This window comes from Rhinopithecus bieti, unplaced genomic scaffold (assembly GCF_001698545.2).
Source record: "Rhinopithecus bieti isolate Rb0 unplaced genomic scaffold, ASM169854v2 scaffold_44592, whole genome shotgun sequence".
Classification (NCBI taxonomy): Eukaryota; Metazoa; Chordata; class Mammalia; order Primates; family Cercopithecidae; genus Rhinopithecus; species Rhinopithecus bieti.
In genome coordinates, this window is record NW_016818423.1 from 360738 (window position 1) to 385801 (window position 25064).

The 25064-nt window shown below is 45.3% G+C and overlaps 1 protein-coding gene across 13 annotated transcripts in view; it reads right to left on the reverse strand.

Annotated features, from left to right (window-relative positions):
* The window catches only part of PUM1 (pumilio RNA binding family member 1), a 144015-nt gene extending 131132 nt beyond the window's left edge, over positions 1-12883 (reverse strand). For 2 of the 13 annotated variants that reach the window (XM_017857044.1, XM_017857043.1), the window contains exons 1-2: positions 12706-12883; positions 5561-5934 (exon numbers count right to left, since the gene is read on the reverse strand). In XM_017857044.1, the coding sequence (XP_017712533.1) occupies positions 5561-5923 (363 nt within the window). In that variant the 5' untranslated portion in view covers positions 5924-5934; positions 12706-12883. The remainder of the gene's footprint in view (positions 1-5560; positions 5935-12705) is intronic. The other 11 variants (XM_017857036.1, XM_017857042.1, XM_017857045.1 and 8 more) reach the window with 6 other exon arrangements.
* Positions 12884-25064: the final 12181 nt, after the last annotated feature.

The following is a 25064-nucleotide window of genomic DNA, read 5'->3' on the forward strand; positions in this document are numbered from 1 at the left end:
AGCACTTTGGGAGACCGAGACGGGTGGATCACGAGGTCAGGAGATCGAGACCATCCTGGCTAACATGGTGAAACCCCGTCTCTACTAAAAAAAATACTAAAAAAACTAGCCAGGCGAGGTGGCGGGCGCCTGTAGTCCCAGCTACTCGGGAGGCTGAGGCAGGAGAATGGCGTAAACCCGGGAGGCAGAGCTTGCAGTGAGCCGAGATCTGGCCACTGCACTCCAGCCCGGGCGACAGAGCGAGACTCCGTCTCAAAAAAAAAATTAAAATAAAATAAAATAAAAAAATAGAAAAAAAGGAAAACTCAACCACTAAGAGGATTTGCTACATCAAACAGGAAAATCCTAACTTCAAAAGGGCTTCTCGTGGGCTCAAGTGATCCTCCTACCTCAGTCCTCCAAGTAGCTGGGACCACAGGCACAGCGCCACCATGCCTGGCTAATTTCTGTGTATTTTGTAGAGACGAGATATCACCATGTTGTCCAGGCTGCTCTGGAACTCCTGGGGGCTCAAACCATCCATCCTCCTCGGCCTCCCAAAGTGCTGGGATTACAGGTGTGAGCCACTGCATCCAGCCAAAAGATGAAAAACTTTTCAATGTAAGTATACAAGTGGGTCAGGAATGGTGGCTCACGCCTATAATCTCAGCACTTTGGGAGGCTGAGGCGGGCAGATCACCTGAGGTCAGGAGTTTGAAACTAGCCTGGCCAACATGGTGAAAGCTCGTCTCTACTAAAAATACAAAATTAGCCAGGCATGGTGGTGCACACTTGTAGTCCCAGCTACTGGGGAGACTGAGGCAGGAGAATCACTTGAACCCAGGAGGGTTGCAGTGAGCTGAGATCGCACCACTGCACTCTAGCCTGGACTACAGAGCGAGACTTTATCTCAGAAAAAAAAGGGAGTTTGAGACCAGCCTGAGCATGGTGAAACTCCATCTTTACAAAAAACACAGACGATCTGGGCATTGTGGCGTGCGCCTGTGGTTCCAGCAAAGGGAGACTAAGGCAGAAGAATCGCTGGAGCCAGGGAGGCAGAGGTTGCAGTGAGCCTAGATGGTGCCTATTGCACTCCAGCCTGGGCAACAGGAGCGAAACCCTGTCTCAATAAATAAAAAGAAAAAAGTGTAAAAGCAATTGCTCTTAAAAGGGAGTAATTATGAGAGAAAAAGTACCTGGCATGATAAGGAGTTCCCCTCACTCCAACACTATTGGCATCACAGCCTGTGATATTCTTTACTTCACTAGTTCACTAGTTCATCCTGCCAACTTGATCTTAAACTTTGTTCCATTATGGCCAAAGGGCCATTAAAAAAAAAAAAAAGGGCCCAGTGGTAGGGTAGAATGAGCTGGCAATAGGATCACTTTATATTGAGTCATTCTGTCTCTACAGAGATAAGTTTCCATCCACATTACCACTTAGAACACATATGTAATAAAAAACAGAGCTGAAGAAAAATGGACTTTACCATTACTGCTTTTGGGAGCTGGGGGGAAGTACTCCTGCAATTATAGGAAAATGGTCAACATTTGTATTCATCTCATTATTAAGTTTACGATCTCTAAATTTCAAGCAAAATTATGGCAAAACAATTCTTTGGCCCTGTAATGTGCCACTTGGTTGCATAGTTTTGTCTGGTTTATCTTGCCTAGGCAAGCAGAAATAGATCTAGAACATGGACACTGGAATCAAAGACTGATTTCAAAACCCAGGTATTACCTGGTAACAAAGGCTCAGTTTCTCACTTTTCAAAAAAGGATATTTATCTCCTTCACAAGATTGCTGAAAGGATTAAATACAGGAAATACAATAGCCCAATGCCTAGAACATAATAAATGTTTCCATTATCATCAGTGGTTCTCAACCTCTTTTCCACTCTAGCCCGCATGACATATCAGGCACCCTCTTACACCTCCTATCAGTAACAGTGGCTAATAAGGGCAGAGATTCTCCACCTAGAGATGTGCCCCTTTGCTCTTCAATTATACTACCCTCACCACAGCTGCCTATCCAAGTGGCCTCTACCTGTTGCCATGTGTTTCCCAGCAGGATGGCTGAGCTGTAAGATCCACTCCTTTACCTGAGCGCAAAACTGAAGAACCTCTGGTCTTCCCTCATTCAATCAACACGAAAGTTTCATAATACCTCCTGGAAAAGGGGCATGAAAAACACAAGTCTCTGATCTAGAATAGTTCAGTCCAGAAGGTGAGAACAACACTAAAACCAGTACAATACACTATAATGACTACAGAAAAGTAATCTGTGGGTGGTCCACAACTGCAACATACCAACTACCCTGAGTTCCCCAACGTTGTTCACTATTTCATGTGTCCAGCCCAAAGAATTGTGTTGTATTGATGAATGCCAATTCCAAGGTCACTGGTTTAGGCCACCTGGGTGGGAAACAGGTTTTGCCATTTACTATTATTAACTCAAGTTTGCTAACTGACCTGGATAAAACTGCTCAGTAAGTCAGATGTGATTCCTTATGATAGGGCTCAGTGTAAGACAGAGGCCTGAGTAAGCCTTCAATAAACGCTTGTTAACTTGCACAGCAATGATCAGATCTTAGAGCTCTGCCAAGGACTGACCTAGAGTTTGATTTGCTCACCTAGCAAAGAACAGGCCAGGCACCTTGACTCTCCTTTCAGTTTTCGCCCATCAGTCTATCATTAGGAAACACAACAAAAGATCTTATAGATCTTTATTACACATTTTAAAACACCAATGTTTATGATTTTTAAATAACGTTTAGCCAAATAGTACAGAGATTACAGGGTTTGTTTTTGCCCCCTACACAGATGCCACCCTAAATACCTCCTACCTTGATCTCCCACTACATGTAGAGCTGCCTACAGTACACACCTAGATATTCTGCTTCTACCTCAAACTCAACAGGTGTACTATCAAATGTAATCACCGTGTCCCAAACCAGAGCCACTCTGCACTTTTCCTCCATTACTTCATCTTTCCAGGATATAAGATTTCTAATTCAATCACCAAATTCTGTGCATATCTTCATCCCAAAGAAAGAGAAAATCTTTTTTTTTTTTTTTCTGGAGACAAGAGTTTCGCTCTTGTCACTCAGGCTGGAGTGCAATGGTGTGATCTCTGCTCACTGCCAGGTTCAAGCGATTCTCCTGCCTCAGCCTCCTGAGGAGCTAGGATTACAGGTGTGCACCACCAAGCCAGGCTAATTTTTTTGTATTGTTAGTAGAGACGGGGTTTCACCATGTTGGCCAGGCTGGTCCTGAACTCCTAACCTCAGGTGATCCACCTGCCCTTGACCTCCCAGTGTTGGGATTACAGGCATGAGCCACCACACCCAGCCGAAAATCTTCTCTTTTTTCGTTTTTTTTTCGAGACAGTGTCTCACTCTGTTGCCCAGGCTGAAGTGCAGTGGCATGATTTCTGTTCACTGCAACCTCTGCCACCCAGGCTCAAGCAATCCTTCCACCTCAGCCTCCCAAGTAGCTGGGACCACAGGCATGTGCCACCACGCCCAGTTAATTTTTAACTTTTTTTTTTTGAGATGGAGTTTTACCCGTTGCCCAGGTTGGAGTGCAATGGCAAGATCTCAGCTCACTGCAAACTCCCTGTCCCGGGTTCAAGTGACTCTCTTGCCTCAGCCTCCCAAGAAGCTGGGATTACAGGCATGCGCCACCATGCCTGGCTAATTTTTGCATTTTTAGTAGAGACGGGGTTTCACCATGTTGGTCAGGCTGGTCTCGATCTCCTGACCTGAGGTGATCCACCCACCTTGGCCTCCCAAAGTGCTGGGATTACAGGTGTGAGCCACTGCACCCAGCCTGTCTTTGTTTCTACTATGGTAAAGAAGTGGCCAGGTGCAGTGGCTCACACTTGTAATCCCAGCACTCTGGGAGTCCAAGGTGGGTAGATCACTTTGAGCCCAGGAGTTTGAGACCAGTCTGGCCAACATGGCAAAACCCCGTCTTTATAAAAAATACAAAAAGTAGCCAGGTGTGGTGTTGCACACCTGTAGTCCCAGTTACTCAGGACGCTGAGGTGGGAGGATCACTTGAACCAGGGAGGCTGTGGTTGCAGTGAGCCAAGATCACATCACCACACTCCAGCCTGGATGACAGAGCCAGACCCTGCCTCAGAAAAAAAAAAAAAGTCTGGGCGCGGTGGCTCACACCTGTAATCCCAGCACTTTGGGAGGCCGAGGCAGGTGGATCACTTGAAGTCAGGAGTTCAAGACCAGACTGGCCAACATGGTGAAACCCCTCTCTACTAAAATACAAAATTAGCCAGGCGTGGAGGTGGGTGTCTGTAATCTCACTCGGGAGGGTGAGGCAGAAGAACTGCTTCAACCTGGGATGGGGAAGCTGCAGTGAGCTGAGATGGCACCACTGCACTCCAGACTGGGCGACAGAGAGAGACTCCGTCTCAAAAAAAAAAAAAAAAAAAAGAGAAAAAACTATGGTTCACTTTTGGGGGGTTCAGAGTAAGTATAATAAATTCAGACTTGCAGGTATGTTTGTACCTGATTTTTTCTGAAGTAAAACAGAAGGATTAGAGTCCTAATGAAAAATATCAGTTCTCGCTAATCAGTACTCAAAGATGGGTGACACAAAATGAATCTTTCCCAATTCAACCTACACCCAATTTCAGAGAGTACCCTGATCAAAACAGTCTAATCTTTTGGTTGGTCACTATCAAGAAGTCAGGAAACATGATCAGGCTAACCTCTCTTCTCAGTAAAATATGCTATGATTCCCACTTTGGTTTTAGATTTATAAGACAAAACATGCTAAAATTAAAAACTAAACAATACCAAGAGGACAAAGGTGGTTAAAACCTAAAAGCCACAACTACTGCTCTCTGACACAATATATCAGTCCCATTTAAAATAAATTTCACTTGAGCAGCTGATGTTATCAACTTCCCCTATTTTCAACTACAATATCTTAAAATCAAGTCACCCACACCCAAGAGAAAAGATTCAAAAATATGTATCTGTCCTATAAACAACCCCAGCAGTTCTTATATCAATAGTAAAAAAAAGTATCCTTTGTTCTAAAAAAAGTGTTCTTAAAAATGCATTGTATAGGCCAGGCGTGGGTGGCTCACAACTGTAGTCCCAGCACTTTGGGAGGCCGAAGTCGGCAGATCACTTGAGGTCAGTTCAAGGCCAGCCTGGCCAACATGGTGAAACCCCGTTTCTACTGAAAATACAAAATCAGCCAGGCGTGGTGGTGCATGCCTCTAGTCCCAGCTACTCAGGAGGCTGAGGCAGGAGAACTGCTTGAACCTGGGAGGCGGCGGATGCAGTGAGACGAGATTGGGTGACTACACTCCAGCCTGGGTGACAGAGCGAGACTCCATCTCGAATGAATGAATGAAGTGGCTATTTACTATTTAGCACCAGAATGATAAATGACCCAGTAACAGTATTACAACGATCAACCTTTAAAACAAGTAACTGTTTGTACCAAATGAAATTAGCAATTTAAGTTTTTAGACATTCATTGAAAGCAGATATCCTAAGTGGACAGTGATTATAAAGGAATGTCAAAATAGTGAACTTTTTTTTACCTGATGTTCTGCATGAATGTTATCCCCAGTAGGCCATCGATGTTTGCTATTATTATAGCCGCCTCCTCCACTTCCTCCTCCCCCAAGCTGCTCACCATGCTGCCTCTGAAAGAAGTAGTCCACCATAGCGTCGTCCTGGGAACGGCCTGCAACTCCTATGGATCCTGGGACAGGGCTGGAGTGAGTCCCAGCTGCAAGAGCCTGATTTGCAGCTGGTTGTGGCTGCGCTTGCGACCCTGTTCCAGATGTCAAAACAACAGGCATGTTGGGATTAGCTGGTTCTTGAGGGTGATGTTTCAGGTGGGGGCTGAAGGAGTCCTGCCAAAGCACTGCTTTTCTCTTCAAGACACATGCAACGCTCATTCCACCAACACCTAAGGACAAACAGGTTACAAATGTTTAATATTTGCATCTCTTGAAACATAAAATACACCAAGATAAAAACATGAACCCCACATCTTTTGCAATAAATAAATGTCATTGGTGGCATGCACTGGCACGGTATTGAGATTAGAACTCAATACTACAACTTCAGGGAAGTTTATGTTGTTAACAAACATGTTAGACTTCTATCAATCTACCCAACTTATTTATACCTCAAACCAACTGACAGTTTCTACATTAACAAAAGCTTTTTTTTTTTTTTGAGACAGAGTTTTGCCCTTGTTGCCCAGGCTGAGGTGCAATGATGCAATCTCAGCTCACTGCAACCTCCGCCTCCTAGATTCAAGTGATTCTTTTGCCTCAGCCTCCGGAGTAGCTGGTAATATAGGCACCCACCACCACGGTCGGCTAATTTTTTGTATTTTTAGTAGAGACGGGTTTAATCATGTTGGCCAGGCTGGTCTGGAACGCCCGACCTCAGGTGATCTGCCCGCCTCGGCCTCCCAAAGTGCTGAGATTACAGGTGTGAGCCACCGCGCCCAGCCCCAAAAGCCTTTTCAAAACTATCACAACTTCGGCTGGGTGTGGTGGCTCATGCCTGTAATCCCAGCACTTTGGGAGGCCGAGATGGGTGGATCACCTGACGTCGGGAGTTCGAAACCAGTCTGGCCAACATGGTGAAACCCCGTCTCTACTAAAATATAAAAATCAGCCAGGCATGGTGCTGGGTGCCTATAATCCCAGCTACTCGGGAGGCTGAGGCAGGAGAATAGCTTGAATCCAGGAGGCAAAGGTTGCAGTGAGCCGAGATCGCGCCACTGCACTCCAGCCTGGGTGACAGAGTGAGACTCTGTCTCAAAAAATAAAAAAATTAAATAAATAAATAAATCACAACTTTACAGCTGGAGCAGACATATGCTAATAAGTAAACAAAAGCCTAAACCCATATATAATTAGCAATGGCTCAGCTTGTCTAATTTGAAAGGATCCCTTAAAGTGTTCAACATACTGGCCAGGAGCGGTGGCTCAAGCCTGCAATCCCAGCACTTTGGGAGGCCGAGACGGGCGAATCACAAGGTCAGGAACACGAGACCATCCTGGCTAACATGGTGAAACCCCACCTCTACTAAAAAATACAAAAAACTAGCTAGGCGGGCGCAGTGGCTCAAGCCTGTAATCCCAGCACTTTGGGAGGCCAAGACAGGTGGATCACGAGGTCAGGAGATCGAGACCATCCTGGCTAACACGGTGAAACCCCATCTCTACTAAAAAAAAAAAAATACAAAAAACTAGCCGGGCAAGGTGGCGGGCGCCTGAAGTCCCAGGTACTCAGGAGGCTGAGGCAGGAGAATGGCGGGAACCCGGGAGGCGGAGCTTGCAGTGAGCTGAGATCTGGCCACTGCACTCCAGCCCGGGCGACAGAGCGAGACTCCGTCTCAAAAAAAAAAAAAAGTGCCCAACATATTGGCCGGGTGAGGTGGCTCACGCCTATAATCACAACACTTTGGAGGCCAAGGAGGGTATATTACTTGAGGTCAGGAGTTCGAGACCAGCATGGCCACATATGCATCTCTACTGGAAATACAAAAATTAGCTGGGTGTGGTGGTACATACTTCCCGGCCACTTGGGAGGCTGAGGCAAGAGAATCATTTCAACTCAGGAGGCGGAGGTTGCAGTGAGCCAAATTCGCACCACTGCACTCCAGCCTGAGCGACAAATCAAGGCTCTATCTCATTTAAAAAAAAGAAAAAACCGGCTGGGCGCGGTGGCTCAAGCCTGTAATCCCAGCACTTTGGGAGGCCGAGACGGGCGGATCATGAGGTCAGGAGATCGAGACCATCCTGGCTAATACGGTGAAACCCTGTCTCTACTTAAAATACAAAAAAATAGCCGGGCGACGAGGCGGGCGCCTGTAGTCCCAGGTACTCGGGAGGCTGAGGCAGGAGAATGGCGTGAACCCGGGAGGCGGAGCTTGCAGTGAGCTGAGATCTGGCCACTGCACTCCAGCCTGGGTGGCAGAGCAAGACTCCGTCTACAAAAAAAAAAAAAGAAAAAACCTCCAATATACTGATAGGATACTCCTTAAAGAAACAATAAAACCCTCTGACCAAGAACAGCAGCAGAATGCTCTTAGCCTAAGCCCTCTCCTCAGTTGTCACTGATTTTTAAAAGCATCAATATTTTTACCAGTAACTTACAACTATTAATTGTAATCGCATTATGCCATTAGTACTTCAACTACTATAAACAGGATGAAACCAAACCAAATTTAAACACTTTATATTACAGAAAGCCTCACTACATACAGGCTGGGCACGGTGGCTCACTCCTGTCATCCCAGCACCTTTGGAGACTTAGGCAGGGAGAATCGCTTGAGCCAGGAGCTGAAGACCAGCCTGGGCAACACAGTGAGACCCTCATCTCTATTACTTTATTAAGAAATAAGGCTCTAAGAAGGCCAGTGGAGGCCGGGCGCGGTGGCTTATGCCTGTAATCCCAGCACTTTGGGAGGCTGAGGCAGGCAGATCATGAGGTCAGGAGATCGAGACCAACCTGGCTAACATGGTGAAACCCTGTCCCTACTAAAAACACAAAAATTAGTCAGGCATGGTGGCACACGCCTGTAATCCCAGCTACTCAGGAGGCTGAGGCAGGAGAATCACTTGAACCAGGGAGGTGGAGGTTGCAGTGAGCCGAGATCGTGCCATTGTGCTCCAGCCTGGGCGACAGAGCGAGACTCTGTCTCAAAAATAAGACAAATAAAATAAAATAAATAATTTTTTAATTATTAAAAAAAAAAAAAGAAAGCCTCACTATAAAAACCAGAAGCCTCAGCTGGGTGTGGCAGCTCACACCTACAATCCCAGCACTTTGGGAGGCTGAGGTGGGCAGACAGCTTGAGCCCAGGAGTTCAAGACCAGCCTGAGCAACATAGCAAGACCTATCTCTACTAAAAATAATTAGCCAGGCATGGTGGCATGTGCCTATAGTCCCAGCTACTCGGGAGGCTTAGGTGAGTGGATCGTTTGAGCCCAGGAGTGGAAGGTTGCACATCCGCTTGGGCGAGAGTGAGATCCTGTCTCAAAAACGAACAAACAAGAAACAGAAGCTTCAACACGGTAACAGTGTAACAAATATATCACAGACATTGTCTCATCACAAAAGCACTGAAAGGTAGCCATTATTACTTCTATTTTACAAATGAAAACACTAAGGTACAGGAGGAAAATGTAGTGTGTCCAAGGCCATTCAACTAGCAAGTAGCGGAGAAAGGATCCAAACTCTAATCTGTTCTGTTCCCAAGCTTACTTCTTTCTACTAATCCCTTGCAGAGTAACTCAACAGTATCTCTCACTTGTATCCTCTGGAAGACCAACAAAGAATCCCTGAAATGTTACTATGAAACGTTACAGTTACTTAAAATCAAAAACGACATCTGTATTTAAGATAGAACACTTACCAGCCTGTGGGTGCTTTTAAAAAATGCTACAAAGTGTCCGGGCGCAGTGGCTTATGCCGGTAATCCCAGCACTTTGGGAGGCGGAGGCAGGCGCATCACGAGGTCAGAATTCAAGACCAGCCTGGCCTATATGCTGAAACCCCGTTTCTACTAAAAATATAAAAATTAGCCAGGTGTGGTGGCACGTGCCTGTAGTCCCAGCTACTCAGGAGGCTGAGGCAGAAGAATCGCTTCAACCCAGGAGGCGGAGGTTGCAGTGAGCCGAGATCCAGCCACTGCACTCCAGCCTGGGCAACAGAGTGAGACTCCATCTTAAAAAAATAAATAAAAAACCTACAGAGTAAATAAATCAGTTACCAATTAGGACATACCTGTCCACAGCCACCAGTCTAATTTCAAAGCCATCAGCCTAACAGTCTAATGCTACAAATGCCTTATCTCTCCTCCCAACCCCCACTGTGATGCTTCAAAAACAAATTTATAACAAATCTACTATCTCTCTGTTGCATAAATAAACCTTCTGATAAAGTAGCATTTGCTTCTCACAAGTAAATTCATGTTCTGAAGCCAGCCTAAGAAGACACAATGGAATCTGTAATTTGTTTAAAGCCTAATTTGGAAATGCCTAGTCTAGCTTAAGAATTCCAATCCATCAGAACCTTAGCAGGGTACTGGAGTAGCCTAACCCAGACACTAATCCATGCTCAAGTATCAAAACCAAAAAGTCATAGCCCTGTTTCACCATCGGTCTTTCAAAAATGCAAACCAGCCTAATGCCTCCCTGTTTGGTTTTTTAAAGAATTCATTACTCTCTTAGTACCAATACTAGACGGTCCCATTTTGTTCTAAAAGGAAATCCCGACCTAACAATCTTTGTTCTAGAGCAGGCCAAGGGTTCCAAAACCCAAGTTCTGCCACTAAACCAACAACCTGTTTCCTCATCTAGAAAATGAAAGAAATTCTTCCCCTATGACTCTCAATGTTTTGGGTTTTTCTTAATGAAAATGAGATAAATGTAAAAGTTTTTGGTAAATTTAAAGTCATCGTGCTTAAGACTCTTAGAATTTAGTTAAGGCAATGGAACTCTAGTCCCTAACAGAATTCCTAAAACTGCAAATGCAATCTTTTCTGAAATAAAAAGCCTTCTCAAAATAGTTATCTAGGAGGGTGAGAGAAGGTTAATGAGATAACCTAAGGAGGACAATGTACAATATTTCAGTGATGGACCCACAAAAAGTCCTGACTTCACCACTACGCAATACACCCAAGTACAAATTACACTTGAACCTCACAAATTATACAAATAAAAATTTTTAAAAGAAACAATAGTTATCTAACAAAGATATCCACATAAAAGAGGAGTTTATCACTGAAGCACACTAAACACAACTTCATTCTAAAAGGAATGGGGGGAAGGAAAGACTCCTATAAAAATGTTCAAACAAAACAATTGGCTTTTGTAAAGCTATCTGTATGCGCTAAGACTTCCTGCTTTACCTAAAGAGGCAAGGCAGTTTCTCAAACCAGAGAAAACCTGGTAGGACAGTTTCAAAGTGAGCAAATACCTAAGCAATTAACATGTATCTAGGGTAGTTTTGTAATATTTTGGCAAATACGGCACAAAAATTAAAAACTCAGTATCCTAAGTATCAGAAAAGCTCACTAAAACTTAGGTATAGCATTTAAAATGTGATTTTTTTTACAAATGACTCCTTATAAGTACTTTAAGCAACTAGAAGCGCTCAGTCTAGCTACTCTTTCAGCTTTCAAGTGTTTACAAAGTTTTTTAAAATATCACTAATTGAGTTGAATTCAAAGGAATACGGTTCAATCTATTTCCATGGCTCACCTTTTACTAAAATGCTTAGTGGTTTAAAAGGTGTTTATTTTTACCACACTTAACAAACATTCTGTGGTCATAAATTTATTTTAAAGCAGTTCATCTCAAACCTAAACAAATTCCAACTTCAAAAAGCTGTGGCCTTGAACAAAATGAATTGTGGCTAAAGCAAAACACGAACTCAAAGTTCAGAATCCGGAGAGCGTTTCCAAAGAGCCCAGATAAAGAATCAACAGCCCCCGAGTGTTTTATAAAGTTAAAATTAGCAATGGGTCACAATGTTTACTTTGCTTACGAAAACTGCATCGGAAGCTACATTTCTTGAGGATGGGCCTGTCTTGGTAAGTTTTTAGGTGCTTTCAAAAAACAAAATGCTAAGCCTATTGTTTCAGAAGTTAACTGACTTTAAAACAGAACCCAGGAAAAGCTTCATAAAAGCTTATTCTTAATTAATCCCAGTAATAACAGGAATTGAGCAAAATGGTATCGAGGGCTGAGAACAGTGTTTCCTTAGAACAATAAAATGTAACAATCCTTTAAGAGTTACGGGAGGATAAAGCCTTCTCTGGTAATGCTGTGTGTGGGTTTCTGGCTTTGTTTTTTCGGCGGGGGCGGGGGGTGCTATAGGAGGGAAAAGTTACAGGAGTGTATTCCTCGCTTGACGTGGGAATGGTACTGACAAGTAAAACAAATGACCTATGTTTACCAAGCACGTTTGTGAGGACTAAAACTATCTAGTATTGTGTATCTAGATTTTCCTACAAGCAAGGGGTGAACCCCTCTTTGAGTTAAGAGATACACCAACACGGGGAGGCTCAAAGAGTTAGAACCCACCAAAAACACAAGCTCACACGGAAACAAAAGGCCACAGCACCCAGACGCCTAAAAAGCATTCTGAAACTTCCTGATCGCCACTTCTCCACATTTAAGGTTCGCAAAGTTCCCCCACGGTGAATCTCGCCTGTGGACAAGGGCCACGGCTGCTTCTAAAGCGATTTATTGTTCCTCCTCTACCGGCGCTGCCACGGAAGCTCAAGAAGTCGAAGAAATCGGGGTGGCACAGAATTGCACTCCATGGCCAGACAGAAGACTCGGGGCTTCGCAAACCCATCAAAAAAAGAAACCCGAATGGCAACATCAATCTTCGGTGGTTCCCAACAGGGCCGGACAAAAAATGTAGACGCACGTCTACGCCCTGGGCTCGGGCCTAAACCCCCAGCATTTTCCTAGCTTCGACCCCGCTCCCCACCCCCTCCCTCCTTTGATAACAATAGGGGCCTTGCTGCTGACTCCAAAACATGTACGAGGAACAGCGAGTGAGAAGCCTCAGCCAGGGCCCCGGCGGCTTTTCCAAAGCCCTTCTCACCCCCACAACCGCTCTCAAACACCAATACGAAGGGACAATCTGCTCGCTAGGGGTCCGGAGCAGCGTTTGGGGCCGGTGGGGTGCGGATACTCACGGGCGGAGCGGTAGGATGAAGATGGATTTCAGCCCCCCGATCTTCTCTCTCCGGCGCTCTCGCTCCCCCTTACCTTTCACTCCGACAACATGGCGGCCCACTGGGGACTGGGCTAGCGCGGTGCATCCTGGGATAGGCTCCGGCCCCGGCCCCGGCGGTGGCAGCGGCATGTGCGGAGAAGGCTGGCGGCTCTGGAACAGGTTGCCTGGTTGCCATGCCAACCTAGGGCCTGTGTGAACTCGGGAAACTCTCAGGCAACACAAACGCTGCGCGCGAGTGCCCGGCCGCTAGGCGAGCGCGCGCCGCCAGGGCCTAAGGCGGGGTCCCGCCGGCCCGCACCTGGAAGAACACTGCCCGGAGCTGGGCACGCGGGGTCGCGCAGGTGACGCTCGACCGAGTCTCGGACGCGCACCCTGCCCCCGCCGTGCCCTCGCAAGCTCGTCCCCGAGCACTACAGCCTGCAGGGTTCGCGGACGGTCACCCGCACGGCGCTGGCCCTGGAGGTTCAGGGTTCAAACCCCTTCTCTGCAGCTTTTTAGCTCTGTGGACTTATTTAAATCGACCTGCCTCCATTTCCACATTTGTACAATGAAGAAGAAAGTAGCCCCCACTTAACAGAATGGCCTGGAGGATTAAGTGGAATAATGTATGTCAAGTACTTAGTACAGTGCCTGGGGCCTGGTAAGTGGTCCCACAACATACAGGACGAGGTGCGGTGCAGAATGAAAAATGCGGGGTCCCTTGTTCAAATACTATTACGAATTTCAAGATGGCAACACCACAACATTAAACCAAGAACATGAAACTGCCCTGCTTGTAAGCACTGAATGTTAATGTTAGCTGTTATTCTATCCAGTTTCGAATATCAATGGAAATTTGGTCACTTGATGAAAGTGACTTTTCAAATCACTCGTATTTGTTAAGATATAATCATACTATCTCTTTTTTAGTATTATTTTTTGAGATGGGGTTTCGTTCATTGTTGCCCAGGCTGGAGTGCAATGGCATGATCTCAGCTCACTGCAACCTCCACCTCCTGCGTTCAAGCGATTCTCCCGCCTCAGCCTCCCCGGTAGCTGGGATTAGAGGCATGCACCACCACCCCCAGCTAATTTTGTATTTTTAGTAGAGACAGGGTTTCTCCATGTTAGTTAGGCTGGTCTCAAACTCCGGACTTAAGGAGATCCGCCCGCCTCAGCCTCCCAAAGTCCTGGGATTACAGGCGTGGGCCACTGTGCCCGGCCTTTAATCATACTATCTCAAACTAAACTCAAAATAGATTGAAAACAGACAAATCACAATGCTCTAAAAGACCAGAAGATATGGGGGGAAGCTCTATAATTGCAGGAGGGAAAATGTTTATACTCATGAATCAAAATCAAAAGATCACAAAAGAAAAGATTGAAAGAAACATAAACAACTGTACAGGAAGAGATGCCATAAACAAAGTAGAACAAATGGCTAAAAAATGTTTGCAATAATCCCAGCACTTTGGGAGTCCGAGGCGGGTGGATTACGAGGGCAAGAGATCGAGACCATCCTGGCCAATATGGTGAAACGCCATCTCTATTAAAAATACAAAAAAATTAGCCGGGCATGGTGGCGGGCACCTGTAGTCCCAGCTACTCGGGAGGCTGAGGCAGGAGAATCACTGGAACCCAGGAGGTGGAGATTGCAGTGAGCCGAGATTGTGCCACTGCACTCCAGCCTGGTGACAGAGCGAGACTCCATCTCAAGAAAAAATAAAATAAAATAAAGTAAAATAAAATAGTGAGTTTTATGATATATGAAATATATATCAGCTGGGCATGGTAACTCATGCCTGTAATCCCAGCAATTTGGGAGGCAGAGGCGAATGGATCATGAGGTCACGAGATGGAGAACATCCTGGCCAACATCCTGCCTCTACTAAAAATACAAAAATTAGCTGGGCATGGTGGCGCACACCTGTAGTGCCAGTTACTCAGGAGGCTGAGGCAGGAGAATCACTTGAGCTTGGGAGGCAGAGGTTGCAGTGAGATGAGATCTTGCCACTGGATTCCAGCCTGGTGACAGAGCAAGGTTCCGTCTCAAAAAAAAAAAAAAAGAAAGAAAGAAAAGAAAAAGAAATATATCTCAAAGCTATAAAAGGTGAGAAAAAATAACTAATAAAAAATGCAACTTTAAAGTATAATATTTTCATCTATTAAACACACTGGCCAAAATTAAAATGATTATTAACATAGTGTTTCTACAAGTGTATAAGAAAATCAGTATCCATGTTGTTTACATTGAGTATGTATTATCTTTATTTTATTTTTTATTTTTTTATTTTTTTTTGTGACGGAATCTTGCTCTGTCGCCCAGGCTGGAGTGCAGTAGCACAATCTTGGCTCACTGCAACCTCCGCCTCCCGGGTTTAAGCGATTCTCCTGTCTCAGCCTCCTGAGTAGCTGGGATTACAGGCGTGCACCACCACACCCAGCTAGTTTTCCTATTTTTTAGTAGAGAAGGGGTTTCGCCATGTTGGTCAGGCTGGTCTTGAACTTCTGACCTCAAGTGATCCACCTGCCTCAGCATCCCAGAGTGCTGGGATTACAGGCATGAGCCACCATGCCAGACCTATCTTTACTTTAAAAAAACAGAATGTTACTTTTGTTTAAAAAAATAGAAGAGAGAGATTTTAATCTCTGAATGAGCTGGAAGTTAAAGATGTGAGGTTTCCTATTTTCTAGCAGTATGACCTTGGGAGCATGAGTCCAGTTCCCTCATCTGTTAGATGAGGATATCTATACTCTTCTCGCATGTTACGATGGTTAAATTAACTAACACACGGTAGTGGCTGATACAGCCAGGTGCAGTGACTCACATCAGTAATCCCGGTTATTCCAGAAACTGAAGAAGTAAGATCTCTTGACCCCAGGAGTTCAAGACCACCCTAGGCCATATAGCCAGACTCCCTCTCAAGGAAGAAAAAAAAAAAAAAGTATCTGATACAGAATTATTATTATTATTATTATTTAAATAATAGAGATGAGGTTTCCCCATGGTTCCCAGGCTGGTCTTGAAATCCTGTGCTCAAGCAATCCTACCGCCTCGACCTCCCAAAGTGCTGGGATTACAGGCTTGAGCCACCACGCCTGGCCCTGATACAGAATTAGTACTCAATAAATACAGCTGTTTGGAGCTGGGCGCAGTGGCTCATGCCTATAATACCAGCACTTTGGGAGGCCAAGGTGGGCAGATCACCTGAGGTCAGGAATTCGAGACCAGCCTGGCCAACATAGCAAAACCCCGTCTCTACTAAAAATACAAAAATTAGCCAGGCATGGTGGCAGGCGCCTGTAATCCCAGCTACTCAGGAGGCTGAAGTAGGAGAATCACTTGAACCCAGGAGGTAGAGGTTACAATGAGCCAAGATCGCACCACTGCACTCCAGCCTGGGCAACAGAGTGAGGCTCTGTCTCAAAAATAATAATAATAAATAAATATAGCTGTTTGGTTGTAGATGTGGAGTTGTATTCACTTCTGAATCCTCAACTTAGTGCAGGGCATACACTAACTGCTTATTTAAAAAGGAATGAATTTAACAGCTACTGAGAGTGTGGGCCCGTGCGATGATGCACGTCTGTAATCCCAGCATTTTGGGAGGCCAAGGTGGGAGGATTGCTTGAGCCCAGGAGTTTGATGTTATAGTGAGCAGTAATCACACCACTGAACTCTAGCCTGGGTGACAGAATGAGACCTCATTTCAAAAAACAAAAAAGTGTCCACACTCAAATTCAACAACCCCATAGGATGTTGTGTTCGGAAAGTCAGCTCTTGAGCCAGACAAGAAATCACTTACTTAACCTCTCTGAGCCTCCATTTTCTCCCCTGTAACATGGGGCTAATAATACAACACTAAAGAAACAAAGCCGATAAAGCATTTAGCCTCATGGGGCCAGGACATTGCAAAGTGCTGGTAACCATAATAGGAAAACCTGCAGGAGGAAATTGAGCAAATGAGCACACATGAAAAAGTTATATAAAGTTTTCAGTTTTCAGAACCTTACCACAGGTTCTGTGCTCCATGATTTCATTCTGAGATCCATTACTAACTCCTTAGGTTTTGTTTGTTGTTTGTTTTGAGCCGGAGCCTTGCTCTGTCGCCCAGGCTAGAGTGCAGTGGCGTGACCTCGGCCCCCTGGGTTCAAGCAATTCTCCTGCCTCAGTCTCCCTAGTAGCTGAGATTACAGGCCTGCGCTACCACACCCAACTGATTTTTGTATTTTTAGTAGAGACGGGTTTCACCATGTTGGCCAGGCTGGTCTCGAACTCCTGACCTCAAGTGATCCGCCCGCCTCAGCCTCCCAAAGTATCGGGATTACAGGCGTGAGCCACTGTGCCCAACCACTCCTTAGCTTCAACTTTAGCTCTTATTATTCAGGTGCAGAGATTCTTCTTTTTTTTTTTTTTTTTTTTGAGATGGAGTTTTGCTCTTGTTGCCCAGTCTGGAGTGCAATGGTGTGACCTCGGCTCACTTCAACTTCTGCCTCCTGGGTTGAAGCAATTCTCCTACCTCAGCCTCCAGAGTAGCTGGGATTACAGGCGCCCGCCACTATGCCAGACTAATTTTTTGTATTTTTAGTAGAGATGGGGTTTCACCATATTGGCCAGGCTGGTCTCAAACTCCTGACCTCAGGTTATCCACCCACCTTGCCCTCCCAAAGTGCTGGGATGACAGGGGTGAGCCACCTCACCCGGTCAGGTGTATAGATTCTAATGTTAGTTTAGCCACAGCCACGTGGAACCAACCTTCAGGTGCCTCCCCATCTAGTCAAATGATGCAATCCCAACAGAATACTTGACACTCATCCATAGATTCCCTTAAAGAATTACCTTCCAGGGCCTGAGGCACCAGCCCAGCCCCCAGATAATCCTATCAGAGCAGTGCTTCCAACAAATTCTAGAGACTGTCCTGTTAGCAAATATTTACCTGTGGCCCACACCGTGTTAAGACTTCTATAATCGCCTGGTGCGGTGGCTCATGCCTGTAATCCCAGCACTTTGGGAGGCTGAGGCAGGCAGATCGCTTGAGCTCAAGGAGTTTGGTGTCAGCCTGGGCAAGACGACAAAACCCTGTACTAAAAAATACAAAAATTAGCCTGGAATCCCAGCATTTTGGGATGCCAAAGCATGCAGATCACTTGAGGTCAGGAGTTCAAGACCAGCCTGCCAACGTGGCAAAACCCTGTCTCTACTAAAACTACAAAAAAAATTAGCCAGGTGTGGTGGTGCATGCCTGTAATTCCAGCTACTGAGGAGGCTGAGGCAGGAGAATCACTTGAACCCAGGAGGCAGAGGTTGTAGTGAGCAGAGATTATGCCACTGCACTCCAGCCTGGGTGATAGAGCAAAACTCTGTCAAAAAAAAAAAAAAAAGACTTTTATAATCATTATTTCATTTAAAACTCCCAAAATATCTGTAACATAGACAAAATTATTATTCCCATTTCCCATGAGAATACTGGGTGGGCATGGTGGCTTATGGCCTGTAATCCCCAATTGCTTGAGCTCAGGAGTTCAAGACCAGCTTGGGCAGCATAGTGAGACCCCCATCTCTACAAAAAAAAAAAAAATTATAAATTAAAAAAATTAGCCAGGTGTGGTGATGCATACTTGTGGTCCCAGCCACTCAGGAGGCTGAGGTGGGAGGATGGCATTGCAGTCTTTCTGCTCCTTAGCTCAGCTAGGTCCGAGTTCTTTACCCAGAAAAAGGAAAAATTAGGAATATGGACACTGGAGAGTGAGTGGAGTAGAATTTATTAAGCAAAAGGAAAGCTCTCAGCAAAGAGAGGATATGAGGGGTGGTTCCCCTACCCTATTTGAAAGCGGGAAAGTCCCCCAGGTGGTTGGGTGGGGGGGGGTCCCTTTATGGACTCAGAATGGAGATTGTGTGCTGATTGGTTTGTGAGTATGCAAAATAGGTTCAAGTAAAGACACCACTCAAAGGTGGGCACAACAGTGCAGAAAAACCAATTAGGAAAGGGTAGATAAATGTAAAAAAGGTGAAGGGTGGGGCCCAATCAGAGGAAAGTGCCCCAAATAGGAAGAAAGTTCTCAATCCAGTTGGAGGATTTAACTTGTAGTTTGGCCTTCAGGCTTTAAACGCTCTTCAGCTTGGAGCTGGGGTTTCACCCAGGACTCACCTTTATCTGCGTAGGCATTTGTCGGCCTCCTGCCACTCTCACTGGCTTAGGCCCGGGAGGTCAAGGATGCAGTGAGCCATGATGACACCACTGCTTGGCAGCCTGGGCAACAGAGTGAGACTCTGTCTCTAAAAAAATAATAATTTTAAAAAATTAAAACTAATTTTTTTTTTTATTTTTATTCTTTTTATTTATTTATTATTTTTATTATTTTTTTTTTGAGGCGGAGTCTCGCTCTGTCGCCCAGACTGGAGTGGCAGGTGGCGCACTCTCGGCTCCATGCAAGCTCCGCCTCCCGGGTTCACGCCATTCTCCTGCCTCAGCCTCCTGAGTCGCTGGGGACTACAGGCTCCCGCCACCCTCGTCCGGCTGGTTTCTTTTTTGTATTTTTATAGAGACGTCGGTTTCCCATGTTAGGCCCAGGGATGGTCTCGAATGTCTGACCTCGTGAAATCGGCCGTCTCGCCTCCCAAGTGCCTGGGATTACGACTTGAAGCCACCGCGCCCGGCCTAAAACTAATTTTAAAGAAGATGAGAAAACCAAAACTTGAAGAGGTAAAAGAAACGGATTAGTATTTATCCAAACATTGTCTAAGGCTGTTTTCTGAGTGTTGTCTGATCAAGACAATGTGGAAATTATGTCTAAAACTTGGCAATCTTCTCAATTCATCTGGTTAAGCGGATACATAATAGATAATATCGTCAAACTTTGGGGGTTTGTGAAACCTAAAAATCTTACCAAGCTGACCCAGGGAGAGGATTAAGGTGGATTTCAGAAGTGTATTTTGTTAATCTAATCATGAAAACCTAATCCATTCCATTGTAACCTAATCAGAGAAAGATAGAAATCTCAAAATAGAAACTTGTAGTGAAGGTCATTCTAGAAAGCCTGGGTTCAGGAATTTTGAATGCTGCTTCTTCATAGGGTAGTGGTTCTCAAGGTGTGCTCGGAGGCTTAGCGGTGTATCAGCCAACCTGGCCTTGCTGACCACTGAGAACAAAGTCCACAATAGACAACTGTGATGCAATTCCACAGATTTTCATTCTTTTACAACCACCTGTATTTGGCTAGTACGTTCCTATCATCCGGTATTTGTAAACTGAATGGAAAGCATTCTTGGCCGGGCATGGTGGTTCATGCCTGTAATCCCAGCACTTTGGGAGGCTGGGGCGGGCAGATCATGAGATCAGGAGATCGAAACTATCCTGGCTAATATGGTGAAACCCTGTCTCTACTAAACATACAAAAAATTAGCCGGGCATGGTGGTAGGCACCTGTGGTCCCAGCTACTATGGAGACTGAGGCAGGAGAATGGCGTGAACTCAGGAGGCACAGCCTGCAGTTAGGGGAGATTGCGCCACTGCACTCCAGCCTGGGCAACAGAGCGAGACTCCGTTTCAAAAAAAAAAAAAAAAAAAAAAGCATTCTCAAGTAAAGTTTATATCCCTCAATTTTCAGGAAGGTTTTTTCTCTTTGGGGGAGGTGGATATTTTCCTATCAGTGTTTGAGTTGCTTTTTCAACTATGTTACACTTGTGTTTTTCTATTTGTAGAATCTCCCTTGGATGGCACTTCAGTTCATTGTTTTGGTGCTTAGGTAATTGTCACACTGTTAGCATTTCCACTGTCATTTTGTTTCTTAGCTAGTCATGATTATTAGAGTGCTTTTCCCATAGGAAAGTAGGAGTGAGGAAGAATTTGGACTTCTGGTATTGGTAACTATGTAATTCTGACCAACCCTGGTAAAACTGGAAAAATATTTTTAAGATCTCTGCTTGATATTATTGGAAAGTCAATAAGGTAGTGAAGAATTACTGAGCCAGAATTTCTGAAAGGAAAGAAACTGAGGGATGTAAACCCCACATTTAGAACTACTTTTCCAGGCCGGGCGCGGTGGCTCAAGCCTGTAATCCCAGCACTTTGGGAGGCCGAGACGGGCGGATCATGAGGTCAGGAGATCGAGACCATCCTGGCTAATACGGTGAAACCCCGTCTCTACTAAAAAATACAAAAAACTAGCCAGGCGACGAGGCGGGCGCCTGTAGTCCCAGCTACTCGGGAGGCTGAGACAGGAGAATGGCGTGAACCCGGGAGGCGGAGCTTGCAGTGAGCTGAGAGCCGGCCACTGTACTCCAGCCTGGGCAGCAGAGCAAGACTCCGTCTCAAAAAAAAAAAAAAAAAAAAACTACTTTTCCATGTGAGGTATTTCCTAACAGATAGCTAAGAGGGTGAATGGTGTTTGGTTTCTGTTTGAGATCTAGAGTGGTGTTTTTATTTTATTTTGTTTTGTTTTTTGTTATTTGTTTATTTCTTTATTTATGTATTTATTTTTAAGGCAGCATTTCACTCTGTCACCTAGCCTGGAGTGCAGTGGCACTATCATAGTCCACTGACGCCTCAACCTCCCCGTCTCAAGCAATCCTCCCACCTCAGCTTCCTGAGCAGCTGGGACTACAGGCAGACACCATCACACCCAGCTAATTTTTCAGTTTTTTGTAGAGATAGAGTCCCACTATGTTGCCCAGGCTGGTTTCAGGTCATCTGCTCACCTTGGCCTCCCAAAGTGTTATGAACCACAATACCCAGCCTATTATGATTTTTTTAATTTATATTTTATTTTGACACAGGCTCTCTCTCTGTCACCCAGTGCAGTGGCACAATCATGGCTCACTGCAGCCTCAATCTCCTGGGCTCAAGGGATCCTCCTGCCTCAGCCTCCCCATTAGCTGGGACTGCAGGCATGCACCACAACACCTTCCTAATTTATTTATTATTTTTTTATTTTTTAGAGCAAAGGTCTCACTGTGTTGACCAGGCTGATTTTGAACTCCTGGGTTCAAGATATCTTCCTGCTTTGGCCTCTCAAAGTGCTAGGATTACAGGCACGAGCCACCATGCCCAGTTATTTTATTATTTATTTATTTATTTATTTAGAGATGGAGTCTTACCTGTTGCCCAGGCTGGAGTGCAGTGACATGATGTTGACTCATTACAACCTCCGCCTCCCAGGTTGAAGCGATTCTTCCTCAGCCTCCTGAGTAGCTGGGATTACAGGCACCTGCCACCACAACCAGTTAGGTTTTTTTGGGGTTTTTTTGTTGTTGTTGTTTTTGTTTTTTTGAGACGGAGTCTCGCTCTGTCGCCCAGGCTGGAGTGCAGTGGCTCGATCTCCACTCACTGCAAGCTCCGCCTCCCGGGTTCAAGTGATTCTCCTGCCTCAGCCTCCCGTGTAGCTGGGACTACAGGTGCCCGCCACCACGCCTAGCTAATTTTTGTATTTTTAGTAGAGACAAGGTTTCACCGTGTTAGTCAGGATGGTCTGGATCTCCTGACCTCGTGATCCGCCCGTCTCGGCCTCCCAAAGTGCTGGATTACAGGCGTGAGCCACCGCACCTGGCCTTTTTTTTTTTTTTTTTTTTTTTTTAGAGCCCTTCCCCCCCTCGCCCCCGGGCGGGGGGGCGGTGGGGCTTTTTTTTTTTTTTTTAGACGTCATCTCGCTCTGTCGCCCAGGCTGGAGTGCAGTGACACTATCTTGGCTCAGCCTCCCAGGTTCACACCATTCTCCTGCCTCAGCCTCCCAAGTAGCTGGGACTACAGGAGCCCGCGACCACGCCCAGATAATTTTTTGTGTTTTTAGTAGAGATGGGGTTTCTCCATCTTGGTCAGGCTGGTCTTGAACTCCTGACCTCAGGTGATCCACCCACCTTGGCCTCCCAAAGTGCTGGGATTACAGGTATGAGTCACTGCGCCAGGCCTTTTTTTTTTTTTCTTTTTGAGATGGAGTATGGCTCTGTCGCCAGACTGGAGTGCAGTGGCATGATCTCGGCTCACTGCAACCTCTGCCTCCTGGGATCAAGGGATTCTCCTGCCTCAGCCTCCTGAGTAGTTGGGACTACAGGTTTGCACCACCATGCCCAGCTAATTTTTCTATTTTTAGTAGAGACAGGGTTTCACTATGTTGGCCAGGATGGTCTTGATTTCTTGACCTCGTGATCCTCCAGCCTTGGCCTCCCAAAGTCCTAGGATTACAGATGTGAGCCACCAGGCCCAGCCTAATTTTTTTATTTTTAGTAGAGATGGGAGTTTGCCATGTCGGCCAGGCTGGTCTCAAACTCCTGACCTCAGGTGATTCGCCTGGTTCAGCCTCCCAAAGTGCTATTATAGCATAAGCCACAGCACCTGGCGGTATTTATAACTTTTAAACCAGAAGAAGAAAGCTTTGTTGTGAAAAGAGCAAAAACAATGTACAGTAAATAGGAGATATAAAATATAGCAGAAAAAAGTCTTAAGAGTAATTCCAATAAATATAGAAGGGTTAAACTTACCACTAAATACAAGAATGCTATAATGGGGCTGGCTGGGTGCGGTGGCGCACTCCTGTAATCCCAACATTTTGGGAGGCCAAGGCAGGTGGATCACTTGAGGTCAGGAGTTGGAGACAAGCCTGGCCAATATAGTGAAACCCCATCTCCACTAAAAATACAAAAATTAGACTGGGTGTGGTGGCACACACCTATAATCCCTGCTACTTTGGAGGCTGAGGTGGGAGAACCACTTGAACCCAAGAGGTGGAGGTGCAGTGAGCCGAGATCACACCACTGCACTCCGGCTTGGGAGACAGAGCAAGACTCCGTCTCAAAAAAAAAAAAAAAAAAAAAAAAAAAAAAAAAAAAAAAAAAAAGCTATGATGGTAAGATTATAAGAGAATGGTATAAAAAATAAATCACCTGCCGAGCGCGTGGCTCAAGCCTGTAATCCCGCACTTTGGAGGCCAGAACGGAGCGATCACAGGGTCAGGAGATCGAGACCATCCCTGGCTAACATGGTGAAACCCATCTCCACAAAAATACAAAAAAAAAAAACAGCCGGCGAGGTGCGGGCACCTGTATCCCAGCTACTCGGGAGGCTGAAGGCAAAAGAATGGCGTAAACCCAGGAGGCGGAGCTTGCAGTGAGCTGAGAATCGGCCACTGCACTCCAGCCTGAGGCGACAGAGCAAGACTCCGTCTCAACAAAAATAAATAAATAAATAAATAAAAATAAATATCACCTAAATATGAATCTAAAGAAAGCTAGTATAAAATGTAAATGTGTAATATAATAAACTTAAGTTTAAAAATACCAATAAGGGCTACTCTGTATAGTATACAAGTGCATATGGCTGGGCGCAGTGGCTCATGCCTGTAATCCCAGCACTTTGGGAGGCAGAGGCAGGCGGATCACCTGAGGTCAGGAGTTCAAGATCAGCATAGCCAACATGGTAAAACCCCGTCTCTATTAAAAATAATAATAATAATAATAATAGCCAGGTGTGGTGGCACTTGCCTGTAATCCCATCTACCTGGGAGACTGAGGTAGGAGAACTGCTGGAACCCAGGAGACAGAGGCTACAGTGAGCTGAGATCACACCACTGCACTCCAGCCTGGGTGACAGAGAGACACTCTGTCTCAAAAAAAAGAATAAAAAAAAATATACATGTCATACAATTTGTCAAAACTCATAAAATGTGCAACACCAATTGTGAACTCTAATGTAAATATGGACTTGGGGTGGTGGTGATGTGTCAATGTAGGTTCACTGATTGTAACAAATGTACCATTCTGGTGCTAGATGTTGATAGTGGGGAGGCTGTGCATTTAGAAAGGCAGGGGGTACGTGGGAACTTTCTGTACTTTCTGCTCAATTTGCTGTGAGCCTAAAACTGCCATAGAAAATGGACTCTATTTTAAAAAATATATGTAGGTAGGCCCAGCACGGTGGCTCACGCCTGTAATCCCAGCACTTTGGGAGGCCAAGGCAGGCGAATCACCTAAGGTTGGGAGTTCAAGACCAGCCTGACCAACATGGAGAAGTCCCATCTCTACTAAAAACACAAAATTAGCCAGGCATGGTAGTGCATGCCTGTCATCCCAGCTACTCAGGAGGCTGAGGCGGGATAATTGCTTGAACCTGGGAGGCGGAGGTTGTGGTGAGCCGAGATCGTGCCATTGCACTCCAGCCTGGGCAATGAGAGCAAAACTCCGCCTCAAAAAAAAAAAAAATGTGTATATATTTGTAACAATATGTATATATATGTGTGTGTGTGTGTGTGTGTGTATATATGTATGTACACACACATATATATAATAAGGGTAAAGGGTAAATAAGTATGTTATATATTGATAAAATGAATATATGGGCCAGGCATGGT